The following is a 15,858-nucleotide window of genomic DNA, read 5'->3' as shown; positions in this document are numbered from 1 at the left end:
CTTTATGGTTAGATAATGACAACATGTTTGTTACATCAAAGTGGGAAAAGTGCTAGAAGAAAATTATTGGACACACAGTCATTGGCAAAAAGATTGACACCCCTGCACTTTTTTTCACAAATGCACAATTGCTCCCAGAAAATTGCTGCAATTAAAAATGCTTTGGTATTCACATATGTATTTCTTGAGTCCTCGTGCTGCTAGAGGACCCATGAACTCTGACAAAGACCCAGCTTTCTGACACTGAGCCCTACACTGCGCTCCAGAATTCTTTGGAAGTCGTCAGATTTCACGCCGCCATGCACACAAGTCAAGGCATCCGGTGCCAGAAGCAGCAAAGCAACCCCAAAATATCTGTGAACCCACCATGTTTGACTGTCTTCTTCTCTTTTAAGACTCTGTAAACAGTACAAGGATGTGCTTTACCAAAACGCTCTATTTTGGTCTCATCTGTCCACAGGACAATCTCCCAGAAGGATTTTTGTCTCCCTCAGGTAAATTTGGACAAACTCCAGTCTGGCCTTTTTTTATGTCTGTGTCAGCAGTCGGGTCCTCCTGGGGCTCCCACCATAGCGTCTCATTTCATTCAGATGGTGACAGAGAGTGTGAGCTGACAGTGTTGTACCAGTGTCAGCTTGAGTTTGAGGTCTTTATCCACCATTCGAACAATCCTTCCTTGTAACGTTTCATACATTTTTTTCAACAGGGTTAGAAGAAAGGATAAAAAGAGATGACTGATAACAATAGGACATATGGCATGAATGTCATTCCTTAAAGGCATGACCACACCTCTATCCCCTAGAAAACAGGAATAAAGAACCGAAACGCCTAATGTGAATATTGCGTGACTAACTGCAGTGGAACCAAAACTCAGCAGCTCCTTCCTCTTCCGTTTAACTCGCCTTAGGTGAAATGCGCGTACGTGTATTAATAAAAGGATTTACAAAAAGGTACCTCTCTTTAAAAGTAGGCCTACATGCTGTTTGCCAACCCTGCCCTATGAATGTAAATCCTACAAAGACATGAACAAGAAGTGGTCCATAGGTTACAGTATGGTATAGTAATAAGTCAGAACTAGAATGGGGCCCATCTCGGGGACACCAAACAGAGCCGTCTCAGGATACTGCTAATGGAGAAGCAGCACGAGTCAAGACCAGAAGAACCAGCTGGAACATCTGCTAACATGGTTCACGTCCTCAGCCAAATCCCCACGCAGTGCAGGTTGAGTGATCGCTCATGTTATGTTGGGGGCAGACTGTGCATGGGGTCCGCTCGCCTGACATCATGCAGGAGAGGGCTGGAGGGGAGGGGAGGGGAGGGAGGACCGAAATCTGAGCGGGCGGAGATCTGAGCGGACACGCCAAACCATTTGTATTTCTGCTCAACCGCCTCCGAGTGTTATGGGGACACGCCAAGGAGGGGAGGACTCCCTGACCCCCGTCTCGTTAACGCTGGCCAAAAATGTTCATCATGATACAATCACTTCCTCACAGAGAGGAACAAATCTCCCAATCTTTGCAAACAGTCAAGTTCTGCATGACGCACCACGGAGACTTGACAAACTCAAGCCCACACAACATGGGACCCGAAACAGGTGGCAGCAATCCACATTAGAGCTTTCTAGCACACTTCAGCGCTTCAGTCAGAATGTTACGAAGCCAGCTCCGTAGCTCCCAGCCTGGAGGTTGCTGCGAGGGAGCGAATGATTGGGCGGTCTCCAGTTACATAGGCCTCGGATCTCTGCTACATCTGGGCCATGGCTTTACTCTCCCTCACACATGGGTGAGAGGAGGCTGCTAGGGAAGGGGACGCGCTGAGCTGATGCTCAAAATGGCAGCCCTCTGATTAGTGCTCCTATGACGAGCATGGGGCTCAGTAATTAACAGGCTACCCGCCTCTGAAAGCGGGCCGCTTAGGTCGCAGTTCGGCGTGGATCAGTGTCGCGGCCTTGCAGCGGGAGGCTGATACGGGTGTGTTGGGGTGGCGGTGAGGCTTGACAGGCTAATTAGAGAGGAGGACATGACCTTTCTTTCCCAATCGCAGTACCCTGAAACTCGAGAGCGGGGAACAGAGCCAGAATGGCTTCTCTTCTGGTACACTGGCCTTCTGTGGGTTAGCGCCTCGTGACCTTTTGACAAACCCGTTTCACCTCTTTCGCGACTCGCAGGTTGTTGTGATGCTTCTGGAATCACTTGCGCCAGGCAACGTCTATGACACAGTCCATCTGAGAGCGAAGTTGGGTCTCCGCGGGGACCAGGGGTGGTATCACACCAGTGTTGGCTCCTTGTCTCTGTTGCCCCACACTCATCTAAAGCCCCAGCAGGGTGCCAGGGACTTCTCAGCATGACCCAGGGACAAGGCATAGGCACAAGGGGAGTGCAAGATGGTGCGCTAAAATACGCTAGCACCCTCAACACACACACACACACACACACACACACACACACACACACACACACACACACACACACACACACACACACACACACACACACACACACACACACACACACACACACCCCTCTCAAAGGCTGATCCGCCTTTTTCTCACCTTTAGAGAAGTGCTGCACAAATGCCAGCCATGCAAATGAACCCGACAGGCTGTGGCAACACTACAACATCAGGTAGTGTGTGTGTGTGTGTGTGTGTGTGTTAACAGGGTGGGGCGCCCATGCCTAGACCGAGGACCAGAGAGAAAAGAGGCGCCACACTGTCAGAGGGCCGCTGTGCCATTGGTGATTATTTACACTGTCATCCAATTAACAGACCATAAAGCATGGAGGCATCTGTCAACAAACAAAGCTGTTGTTTGTACTCCTCCTCCTTCCCTCTTTCTCTCTCTCTCTCTCTCCCTCCCTCTCTCCATCCCTCTCCCTCCCTCTCTCTCTCTCTCTCTCTCGCTCAAGATAACCTTCCAATCCCCCCCCCACCCCCCACACACACACCCAACCCAGTGCCATTACCTTCTGTTCAGGGCCTCCCCAATTAAAGGGGACTAATCTAGGCAAAAGTGATGAGTGTGCAGAAGCATTGCCTTCCTCCAACACCCACTCACACTGGGGACCATTTCACCAGTACAAGGAAAGACTATTTCTACAAAGTTGGGATCTCACAGGTACCGGCTGGGGAAAAACAGAAGCAGAGCACCAATCAGCTTGGCAAATGAGTGTGAGTGTGTGTGTGTGTGTGTGTGTGTGTGAGAGAGAATCTCACCACTTTTCTCACTGACTGCATTAAAGGCCAGGTGAATATAAAACAAGTGGATCATTGTGAGATGCCTAGGCATGTTCTCAGGAGCAAAAGAACAAATAAGAGTTCAGAGTGAAGGTGGTGTATGTATTTGTGTGTGTGTGTCTCCCTCTCTCGTGCTCTGTGTGTGTGTGTCTCCCTCTCGTGCTCTGTGTGTGTGTGTGTGTGTGTGTGTGTGTGTGTATGTGTGTGTTTCTGTGCATGTGTGTGTGTGTGTTTGTTTCTATGCATGTGTGTGTGTGTGTGTGTGTTCTTTCTCAGTCCTAAGCTCCTGAAGTGGTTATTAGTAGAGCTGAGAGGGGCGAAGTGTCTCTATAAACCCCTCTGACTGCGTTCTCCACGCGCCCTAAAGATGCTGACGGCAGGTAATCCCCCGGCTAACCCTGCCAACACACTCATCCTCTCCAGCCTCACACACACACACATCACACACACTCATCCTCTCCAGCCTCACACACACACACACACACACACACACACACACACACACACACACACACACACACACACACACACACACACACACACACACACACACACACACACACACACACACACACACACACATCCTCTCCAGCCTCACACACACACACACACACAATCACACACACTCCTCCTCTCCAGCCTCACACACACACACATCACACACACTCATCCTCTCTAGCCTCACACACACACACATCACACACACTCATCCTCTCCAGCCTCACACACACACACTCATCCTCTCCAGCCTCACACACACACCACACACTCAGGGGGAGTCGGATATTGCTGTGTTCCTGTACATTTAGTTATCTAGGACAACTATGGTGCTTGGGAAAGGTTGCATATGCAGCTGCCATGCAAATAAAGCTGCTTGCATTGAACTGACAAATGAGAGAGAAAGAGAGAGGGAAAGAGAGAGGAGGGGGGAGAGAGAGAGAGAGAGAGAGAGAGAGGAGAGAGAGAGAGAGGAGAAAGTGAGAGAGAGAGAGAGAGAGAGAGAGAGGGGAGAGAGAGAGAGTGAGAGGAGAGAGAGAGAGAGGAGAAAGTGAGAGAGAGAGAGAGAGAGAGAGATGGTGTGGTACTCTTGGTCTCTGGTCATAAGCTCATGTCGCCCTTGAGTCCCCTCTCGTGTGCAGGACACTGCCCACCCAGCTTTATCAGCCTGCTCATCTGAAGGGGCTGATGGAGATTACCCCTCTCAATGGCCACAGAGCACCCTAAGCTGCTACTCTCACTAAGCCGCCACACTTGTTGATGGCTTACTAATCTACCGTCAAGAGTAATTGTTATGACAGTATATATAAAAAAATAATAATAACTGAATGATGAGTGCAAAGAGAATACATTTTTTTTCCATGGAGAGAGAAAGTAAGTTGATATTCCTTTCCTGCTTTATGTTGGTTTGGCAATTTCGGTCATATCTCTGCACGGATTGACGACGGATTCATTTCTGTCAAATATGAGGCCTTGGGCTGGGTCCATATTTTTAGCTGCCAATTTATTTCAACAAACACCTCCATTGTTTTGGTGCAATGATGGCATGTTGGATCATCTGCACGGACTAATCAGAAGGCGGCTGACATCAGGACTTAAATCAGATAGATTAACACTTCAAACAACGCCTGAAGAAATATTACAAATCACTTCATTACGAGGCACAAAAACAGGTTAATTACACATAAGTGTTGGTGTGTGTGGAGTGTGAATGGGGGGGGGGGGGGGGGGGGGGGAGACGTTTCATAACAAATATGGAAGCTGCGAAGACGTTCATTTGAAAACATGATGAAATGTGCCGCCGCCGCCGCCAAAATGCATTTTTAATGAAGCCGTTTAGGACTCAACGTTAATTAAAGCTCAAGCACGCTCACAAGCGCTTTCTTTGCTTTCCTTTTTTTTTTATTATGCTGTGGTTGAGTGTTTATTCGGCCCAATTATGGAAAGCCGTGGGAGGTCATTATCTGCCTCCAGGAAGGAGGACAGCACGCAGAGCAGGGCAGGGGGGGGGCGTGAAGGTGGCCCGCTTCAAAGGTTCGGCGCTGGGGCTGCACCAGAGAGGAGGAAGAGGAAGAGAAGGAGGGAGAAGAGAAAGGTACTACAGGCTCTGGGGAGATCATGGCTCAAACTACACCTCCGACCTCAGTTAGGCCAGTGAGGGATGATGGGTAGGCAAACGCATGGACAGACTAGATGAACGTGTGTATGTGAATGTGTGAATGTGTATATGTGTGTGTGCTTTTTTTTTTTTATATATATACACGTAGGAGGAGAGGGGAAGGGGTGGGTGGAAAGAGAGAGATATCATTGCCAGCGTGTTCCTGATTTAGGTGTCCGCAGTTCAAATGTTCTGACTAGACTAGTGACTAAAGAAAGAGCCATCTTCTGCCATCTTTCTCTCCCAGCCACATCCAGCCCACCCTAGCCGTCTCTGTACTCTGTATACGCCATCCCATGTCAATTAGAGCTTGTTGTTGCCAGGACAAATCTGGAGCTCACAACTTTAATTTCCATCTGCTGTTTTGATGGGGAAGTGTTTGATACCAAAGAAAATAAATGTTGACACGTCTCCGTGTACTTAGAGCAGAACAAACGTTTAGTGGAAAGACGTTTACAACAGCACTTCTACAAGGACAAAAAATGGTTTACAAATAAGCACTTAAAAACATAAATGTGTGACAAATATATTGTAAAATACTCTCTAGAATTGGACTTAAAAGTATTTATACATAAAATGTACCATTACAATATTTCAAATGTGACTACATAGGTAAGAATAAGTGGCTGTAATGTGGCGGTATCATAGAAATGACATACAAAACCCATGACAAATGGCATTTTGTATTTATAATTGTAAGCCTTTGTGTAGATGGGATTCATTATTATTAATATAAATAAAACTTTGCTTTGATAAGGCTTGTTCCAGCTCCATAAACCAGTCGTGTTTAGATATAGGGTTATCTGAAGTTTATTTATCCTGCTTCAGGCCTTGTTTAGTCCTATTCTAATTGTAATACACTATTTCTAATTTACCTTTTTATGTGCTGTTCTTAATAGATGCAAATGTTTTTTTGTGTAGGCTCAAATGTGTTTTAGGTGAATAATAACACTCTCATGGACACAATAACATGGACATAAGGCATAAACATCATGAGTGTGCCTTTATATCATCCGATCACAGCCTTAAAAATGAAATACTTGGGCACGCAGTTTAACCAGATGACATGTTAAGGGGATTCTGGTTAGTTTGTTGTTGTAGCTCACCCTGGCCTCCATACCTCCCGCCTTGCTTCAAAGAGCGGAAATAACCAGTGGGTCTCCGGCATCCTGGGTGGCAGCGTAGGAAAAACAAACAGCAAACCTGGAGGACTGGGGAGTCTGCTCTTAGGATCTACTAAACCCATTAAACCGTTTAGGGACTTCGAATCAGATTCCACCGAAGAGAAAAAAAAAAAAAACGTCATTGTGCTAACAAAGGGACTGCAGACACTCAAGTCAAGTGTGTATTGATTCTGATCGAGGAGCCTTGGGTTTAAGGGTAGGATTGGCTTTACAATTCCGCTTCGCGTTGATAGGAAAACCCAACATCAAACAGCGAGATATTTAGCATGCCATGCCGAGACTGGGGCTACTTAAGTATGAATAGAGCATAGCGGTGTACCCACCCTAGCGAATAGCCCGTGCCCAAGCAGAGCATTTATTTATGCAAGGCAATCACAGTCAGATGAAGCTCGCTTTGAGCACACCATCACAGCTGTCCACACTGACTAACAACACTCTGGCAGACACACACTAACACAACAAACGACAAAAAAACAAAAAAAAAGGGTGAGAATGAAAGAATAATAAAAAAAAGAAACTAACAATCCCTGAAAAACACATCCCGGAGTGTCAAAGGCAGCGAGTGAAACCTAAGTATTCAGTCACTTATACCCCGCCTCCCCCTCCTCCTCCTCCTCCTCCTCCTCCTCTTCTTCTCAATCCATTATTAATTATCCTACATTTGATCACTCTCTTATTGCCAACAATGATCTGGGTGTTTGATGCAGGAGCGCTGGTGAGAGGCAGTTTAAACATTTGTGGAGAATTACAAATGCAATAGTCGTACATCCCCTTAATCCCCTTCGCAGGAGAGCGAGCAAGAGGGAGCCAGTGGAAGCGATGCTTTTAATTAGAGAGGGAGAGAGAGGTGGGATTAGACTGGGCACTGTGTTCAGATGCACAAACACTGGCAAGCATCTCTGCCACTCTCGTAACACCCACCCCCACACACACACACACAACTTCAGCCACAAACAGGCCTCAGGACAAGATACATTTCTACTTTTCCCGCAAAAGACTTTCATTTGACAGGATAGAACAAAATTCACTCAATTAGGTCTTCAACTGCTGACCTACAATAGGAAATACAAAAGTGTGTGTGTGTGCCTGTGTGCTTGGATGGACATGTTAGTTTTTTGTTGTTTGTTCATAAATATTTAGGTGTGCCAGTGTGTTTAAGACCATGCTTGTGCGTGCGTCTTCATAATAGTGTGTGCATGGGTGAGAATGAGAGTGCGTTTAGGAGTGTGGGTTAGTGTAGTGCATGTTTACAAATGCTTGCAGGTTTGTAAGTGTGTGTGTGTGTGTGTGTGTGTGTGTGTGTGTGTGTGTGTGTGTGTGTGTGTGTGTGTGTGTGTGTGTGTGTGTGTGTGGCTGGGGAGGGGTGTTTTTTTGTTAAGTGTGGTTGTTTGTGTACATGTGTGTGTGAGTGGAGCATTTATCACAGTGTGTTCACCTTAAGTGTGCCTCTCTGAGTGTGTGTGAGTGTGTGTGTGTGTGTGTGTGCGCGTGTTTATGTATGTGTGTGAGGGGGTTGTTCCTAAGTGTGTGTTTACATGTGTGTGTGTGTGTGTGTGTGTGCATGCGCGTGTTTATGTATGTGTGTTAGGGGGTTGTTCCTAAGTGTCTGTGTGGGTGGAGGGCAGTGTTCATAAGTGTGTGTTTGCCTTAAGTGTGCCTGCCTCTGTGTGTGTGTGTGTGTGTGTGTGTGTGTGTGTGTGTGTGTGTGTGTGTGTGTGTGTGTGTGTGTGTGTGTGTGTGTGTGTGTGTGTGTGTACGTGTTTGAGAGAGCCTCCCAGTGGACATGCTGGCAGGCAGCCTGGGCAGGCCTGCACACCTCCCCCTGGTTGATTAGCGGAAAGCTCATTTTTGTGTCCATGCCGCTAATTAAGCAGGTAGCTCGCGCGCTGCTCATTAGCTACCTGCCACCGCGCTAACCCGGCCCTAGCCGCTAATTACGCCGCTAGCTGCAGCTAGTGGCAGAGGGGCGCGCGGGACCGAGGAGAATACTGCTGACTGTATCCTAAGTAGCCAGTGTTCTTTACTGCATCCAAAGGACCCTAATTAATATTCAGCAAATTACAAATGCACTTGTGGATTTGGAAAGAGAAAAAAAGAAGGAGAAAAACACACACACTAACCGAGAGAGAGTGAGAAAGAGAGAGAGAAAAAAACAGGCTGCTCATTAGTCCAGCATGGCTTTTAATTAATCCACAGCTCTGTGAGTGTGCGGCACAGTCCCAGTCCACAGCAGACAGGCTGGGATTACAGACAGACAACTCGCCACTCGCAGCCACACGGTGGGATTAACGGGATGGTTCTTAACACACTCCTCTTCCAGGTCGGCACCATGAGTAACCACACTAACCCTAACCCTGCCAAGTCCGTACTGTACATGGGTCAGCCTTATGGACGAGGCCTTCGCCAAACCCAGAGAAGCGTAGTTCAGATAGGAGACAACTCCTCTGTGCCACGCCTTGGCCATCTCTGTGCCACGCCTTGGCCATCTCTGTGCCACGCCTTGGCCATCTCTGTGCCACGCCTTGGCCATCTCTGTGCCAGGCCTGGGTGTGTTCAGCAGTGAGGTGCTACCCAGCAGAGTACTGCCAAGGAAACAGGTATGTGTATAAAGTGGTCACTGGGCCAAGCCTAAAGCACACGTTAGTTATATGATGCAATTATATGAACAAAGTGCTTTGGTTTCCATGCCTTATTAGCACTCTGGAGAGTGGGTTGAGAGGGGATATTGAGGTGAACAGATGAGTAGGAAACATCTACACCTGTTTTTTAATCTCTCTGTGTGTGTGTGTGTGTGTGTATGTGTGTATGTGTGTGTGCACAGGTGTGTGAGCGGACTCACATTTCTGCGGGGGAAGGTTGTGAGGACCTTGAACTCGTCCGAGGGGTAGCCTTTGGAGGCCACGAAGTCGAAGAGCACCTGCAGCTTGCAGCTACCCAGAAACCTCCGCACCAGGAACTCGCCGCTGGGCGTGCGGATGCGCAGCTTGCTGACGGGCTCTCCACCCTCTTCGCAGGGCTCGGGCGGTAAGGCCTGCTCCAATGACAGGCGGATGGCCTGGACGAGAGAAGAGGGGACAGCATAAACCCATTAGGACTTGGCCCTGGTGTGGACCTTCCTTAAAACACACTACTGTGCTTAAACACGTATTCTCACCCACAAGGATGCTGTAAACTCACACACAGATGTTGGGATAACAATTTGCAGAAACATATTTGGAGATTTTATTAAAGTGTGCAGAAAGGCAGAAAAAATAAATGTTGTTGGGTAAAAGACAGAGACAGAGAGAGAGAGAGAGAGAGCGGTAGATAGACAGAATGAGAGAGAGAGAACGATAGATAGACAGAAAGAGAGAGAGAGAATGATAGATAGACAGAATGAGAGAGAGAACGATAGACAGAAAACGATAGATAGACAGAAAGAGAGCAAGAGAGAGAGAGAGAGAGAGAAAGAAAGAAAGAAAGAAAGAATGAATGAGAGAGAGAGACTTGAACCTGGAGCTGAAATGAGCTCTCCTGGGTCAGGTGTGTGTTTGGGGAGGTGGTAAGGGTAGCTAGGCGGCCCCTGTGAGCCCCTCGCCTACTCGTCTGTTGTTCCTGTTTTGACACTGGGTAGCATATGCTGTGACAACACGCGGCAGCTTTATTTACCCACCGTAATGCAATTATATTTCATAAGAGGAGACAACAGTAGCTCATTAATGGCAGCAGGCTTTGTGCGGCAGCACTGCGGCCCACGCTCCCCCAGGTGAGCAGGCAGGGGCCCCGCACACGCACGGCCCTCTGGGAGCCCACCGCGTCACTCAGAGGCCCCAGAGCCGCCACACAAAGAGGAGAGAGAGAGGGAGGGAGGGAGGGGGGGGGGGGAGAGGGGATGAGGGAGAGAGAGGGAAAAGGAGAGGGAAAAGCAGAGAGTACAAAATAGGTATAGAGAGAGAGGGCGAGTGAGAGAAGAAGAAAAGAGGGGGAAAAAGAGGTGCAGATTTAAAAGGGGTGTAAGAGGAGAGAACAGAAAAGAGGGATAACGAGAGGGAAAGAGAGGAAGGGAACGGGGAGAGGTAGATAAAGAGGAAGAACAGAGAAAGAGATAGAGAGATAGAGCATCCTTTCAGAACACAAAACAAACAGCAGGGTGGGGGTGGGTGGTTGAGCAACAACACCTGACAAGAGAGAATGACATCACCACTTCTCTCTCTCTCTCTCTCCATCTCCTTTCATCCACCACTTCACACAAAAAAGCCTCCCCCCGACACCACAAAAAAGAAACAACAAATAGAAGAAAGGGAATTCCTCCTACTCACGTCTTAAACATAGTTTTTTGTTTTGTGCGAGTGAGTGGGTGTTTGTTTTTCTCTGACGAGACAACAGTCATATGGGCTGAGAATGTGTGTGTGTGTGTGTGTGTGTGGTGAGTGGATGGTTGGTTGGGTTGGTACTTGGCTAAGCTCCAGGTGTATTGGTGTTACTGGTGTGTGTGTGTGTGTGTGTGTGTGTGTGTAATATCCCACTGATTTGTTTACTCACACACAATGTCAGAGGCAATGAAGCATTGGAGCAGGCTCCAGCCCAGCAGCTCTCTGCTCAAAGGGAGCTGAACTAACCAGTAGCAGCTGCTACCACACACACACACACACACACACACACACACACACACACACACTCTTCTCTATAGTATCTGCCATCTTTCTACCTGGTCGACTACGACTACAACTAGGGGATTAGAGCACAACACACCGGCTTTTCTCTCCCAGGGCTCCTCAGTGCTGGAGGTTAATTGCAATTGTGCTTTTGGTGTTGACTGTGTCCACACAGTCTGTGAGACGGGCACAGCCTCGCGTCCGTACGCCTCTCGGGGTTACGCTCAGTGATCGGCGACCAAACTGTGACGGAGGAGTGGAGATGTATGCAGCTCGCTTAGCTATGCGTCTCCTGGCTGTCTGCCGTGCAGCAGTTGTAATGTCAGAGTGAAGCGTGAGCGTGAGCCTGAGGTGGAGGTGGGCGAAGCGTCATCTGCCCTGGTGATTTGATCTGTGTGCAGCAGCAGCAGCAGTAGGACAGCTGTAACAAACCTGTTGCGTCCGCTTCCCCCACACACACACCCAGTTTGTAGCGTGTGTGTGTGTGTGTGTGGGGGGGGGCGGGTGTTTGTGGGTTTGCGAAGCGTGCCTTTTCCCTTGAGGTCCATTACTGACACCAGGTGAACAGCCCCTCATTTAAGAGCACAAACCACAAACACAAACACACACAGACTCTTACACGGCTCCCCATGCATATATAGACTCACAAACATGAACTCTCCACCTGAGGCCAGAGAGGTCAGCCAGGGCAGTGAAAGGACACCTGACACAATTACAGAGGGCCAATGCCAATTACCGGCCACCCACTGCAGTGTGTTGCTGTTTTTCCATATGAATGTGTCGTTCGGCGTCGCTTTGCTCAACTTAGCTTGTCGACAAAGTACAGCCTGGATTGGCATTTCCATACGTCATACGTTTACTCTCTTGAGGGATAAAGGACGCCGAGGTGTTCCGATATACACAAATATTTGACGAACTGAACGCAAAGTGTAACGTTGCCATACACGTATTTAGGTATGTCTAACATAAGCCCACAAAGGAAACATTTGGTTTGCTCTAAAAAATAAGACAACCTGTTTATTTTTTAAGCTAGCTTTCTTTCATCAAAGATAATGGAGATTGCTTGGTAAAAATTGATAACTAATATTAATGTTAGCTGTTTCAAATTCTATGTGGGCTAGCTTGCCAGATTGCTAGTTCTTCATGCAACAATGCTATTTAACCATGGAGTTTATCGAGTTTATACCACCACAACAATAGAATCCGTTTATTTTGTTAATTTAATGTCGGCCTAAATGTCGATTGGGCAGTTAACCATTTACTATCATTGTTACAGTCACTATTCAAACTTTCCAGAGTAAACTTTCTAAACGGATCTGCTTCATATCCGTCTTCATATACAAAAGATACAGACACACTATAGCAAGCGCAAAATTTTGACTGAGCCAGTCACAAAAGATATATTATCTCCGACATCATTCTGAGTATTTGGAGGCTGCCCGACCTGGTTTGGCCTTGTTCAGGAGAGGGTCCAAAATAAGCATGGCGCAGTTTGGCCCCGTTCAACTAGGAATGGAAATGCATATTGTCTCCGCACGGCCAAATGTGGCAATGGAAAAAAAAACATCTGTGTGTGTGTGTGTGTGTGTTTGTTTCCACATATATATGTGTGTGTAGCATAGGTCACTATGAAAGCCAAGCCAACTGCAAAACTGAAAAACAGGCTATTGTGTATCTAGGTGTAATTGTGTGTACCTCTGTGTGGGAGGAGAGGGATCGTATTTCTGAACATCTACACTGTTACATACATGCAGGCCTCCTTTCATTGTTGCTGCCGGTGAATGGGCAAGCACAGTATTACAGAAACACACAGAGATAGAGAGAGAGCCAGAGAGGCGGCCTAAAGTGCTATAATTAAGAGGAGACGGGGGATGCTTTTGTCTGAGGCTCTCCCTGTTTAAACTAATGTGACAAATGTGAGGCCGTGGGTGCGGTGGGAAGCGCGGCGTAGAGCAAACAGACCCAGTGCCGGGGCGAGGGGTGCGGGGGTGCGGGGGTGAGAGGTGAGGGGTATGTTGTGAGGACGCACACGGGCATTTGGCTGGCCCGGTCGTGATTGTTTGCCTTGGTACGCATGTGAGCCTTTGTGCTTCTGCCTTTTGTTCCGCCTGCCCGGCGAGGCCCTTTGTGTGTATACTGTAATAACAACAATAACACTGAGTGTGTGTGTGTGTGTGTGTGTGTGTGTGTGTGCGTGGAAGTTTGTGTGTGTGTGTGTGTGTGTGTGTGTGCGTGGAAGTTTGTGTGTGTGTGCGTGTGTGTGTGTGTGTGTGTGCGTGGAAGTTTGTGTGTGTGTGTGTGTGTGTGTGTGTGTGTGTGTGTGTGTGTGTGTGTGTGTGTGTGTGTGTGTGTGTGTGTGTGGACGTGTGTGTGTGCGTGGAAGTGTGTGTGCGCGAGTGTGTCAGACTGAGGGAGATGGGTCTCCCTGTACAAACTTAAGGTTAGTTGTATAATGCTTGTCTGGTCATACATCAACTGGAGAGATGCAATAAAAACATTAATAAGTGAAAATACAGAACCTTAGAGGAGGACAAAGCACAGACGAGATTAACATGAGCTCATGCGTTCAGTCATTGTCAGAAACAAACGGAATAATACACACCGGAAAAAAAAGAACAAGGGATACGACACAAAAGCCTGTATTTCCATCTGATTGAATAATGGATGCCGTCAACATAATCATATAACTTAAGTCTCAGAATGATTTGTTAGCGTGAGTACGGGAACATAGTGGGTTGTATGCAGTTACGCGACATGGAATAAATGGTCTACTGTGACGTGTATTGGTGTAGACGATTGTGCTTGAATGCTATTATGTGATGTATTGCATATTCGTGTGTATGAGAGTGTTTGTCTGCACATATCGACATGTACACGATCATAGACATAGACGTGTGTATGCATACGCACTATGTGTGTGTGTGTGTGATTGTGTGTGTCATTTGATTGTGTGTTTGTGTCTGGATGTGTGTGTGTGAGTGCGTGACTCACCTCCCGCTCGTCCTCCTGCTCCTTGCGGATCTGCTGCAGACGCACAGTTTCAGCCTCCTCTCTCTCTTGGGCTTCCCTCTGAAACCATCAGGAACACACACACACACACACACACACACACACACACACACACACTTTAGCAACAGCCACCACCACGACCTTCACCAGCACCTGCAGAGGAAGCCTCTGCTTCTCTAAGATGGCAGGAGTACTCCACCGTCACATGACTACAGCTGGGGCCATAAGAGGCACCAAATGGATCCATCTGAACTACTGAAGACCAGAGAGGCTGACAAAGCATCATACTCTTTATCCTTAGCCTTCTGGAGAGCATGAAATCGCACGAGAGCATGACATTTTATGAATAGTTTTCCGGCTTAATAGCTACAGTACAGGAAGTATTACGGTGGAAACCCATGACAGCGACGCGATACGCTTCCATCACTTTGAGTGGGCGTGTTGTAACGTGTGGAAATAGCATTTTCAAACTGTCAGAGACGACACCAAAAATTCTGATTGGCCGCTGCGGGAAAAATCGCTCCTCATTTGCATAGGATTCAACATTTTTCAACTTTTATCGGTCGCGTCGCCCAAAAAGGTGGTCTACGTCACAATGGATTGGCTCCCGTTGAAATGCATGGGATTAGAATATCGCGTCGCTCGTAACGGTGTCATGGGTTTCCACCGTTACTGCACACGGTACCGAAGCGATCTACTGGGCTACTGAATCCCAGTGAGACAAACAGTCCTGTTTCGAGATGAGAACAATCTTTGTCATGATCTGAAGAAAACAAGCTTAAAACGTATCATATGGTGATCATGCTGACGTGGCACCAGAAGGGTCTTTTGGGCAGGTAATGAATGAGATGACTGTGGAAGAGATGGTTTCACCCACCTTCTTGCGGTCGGCTTCTAGAGAGAGGCGGTAGGCCTCGTCCTGTTCCCTCTTCACCAGTTCTCTGGCCTCCCGCTCATCCTGTCAGAGGGACCAAAGCAAACTTAACATCAGTGGTGCTCACCTGACTACCCACTACATACTTTACAGGGCACACACACAGACATATACACACACAGACACAGAAACACTAATCTGCTTGCAACTCCACAGTACAAAATAGAAACCAATAAAAAATTATGAAGTTTGTGGTTAAGCCATAAGGTCTGGGGATGGGGAGGGGGGGGGGGGGGGGTTGAAAGGAGAAGCCCTGGGGGTGGGTGGGGGGTTGGGGGCTTACTTCCTCTGTGGGCAAACAGCAGGCTCCTTTTCTGCTGGCCTCCAGCCCCTGTGTGCGCCGGGACAGACACGACATCCCTACTCTACCTGCTGTGTTTGGGAGGAGGGCGCGGAGGAAGCTTTCCCTTTCTCTCTCCCCCCCCCCCCCCCCCCCCCCCCCCCCCAATCAATGCCGGGAGAAATACTACTGTTTGTATTGTGTGGAGTTGCGGATTGTTTTGGCGGTCCTGAAAGACCTGAAGCGGCAGTGGCGTTGTGAGGAGTTCCTGCGGCCCGGTGAATGGGAGGGACACAGCGAGAGCATGAAGCGCCGGTGACACGCAGGACGATCAAAGGCCCGCATGGACACATGAATAAGGAACACGGGCCTTTATTCAGCACCGTCCCCAAACACAAAGGCTTGTGACGTGAATAAAGCTCAGCCAA

General features: G+C 48.0%; 1 protein-coding gene across 1 annotated transcript in view; it reads right to left on the bottom strand.

The window, feature by feature from the left end:
- Positions 1-15,858, bottom strand: part of faf1 (Fas (TNFRSF6) associated factor 1) — a 76,878-nt gene that overhangs the window by 1,835 nt on the left and 59,185 nt on the right. The window contains exons 16-18 of the mRNA XM_012821839.3: positions 15,094-15,174; positions 14,199-14,276; positions 9,413-9,628 (exon numbers count right to left, since the gene is read on the bottom strand). Coding sequence (XP_012677293.1) covers positions 9,413-9,628; positions 14,199-14,276; positions 15,094-15,174 — 375 coding nt within the window. The remainder of the gene's footprint in view (positions 1-9,412; positions 9,629-14,198; positions 14,277-15,093; positions 15,175-15,858) is intronic.

This window comes from Clupea harengus, chromosome 10, assembly GCF_900700415.2.
Source record: "Clupea harengus chromosome 10, Ch_v2.0.2, whole genome shotgun sequence".
Taxonomy (NCBI): Eukaryota; Metazoa; Chordata; class Actinopteri; order Clupeiformes; family Clupeidae; genus Clupea; species Clupea harengus.
Note: the sequence above shows the minus strand (reverse complement) of the source record. Positions and strands in the feature narration are given on the sequence as shown.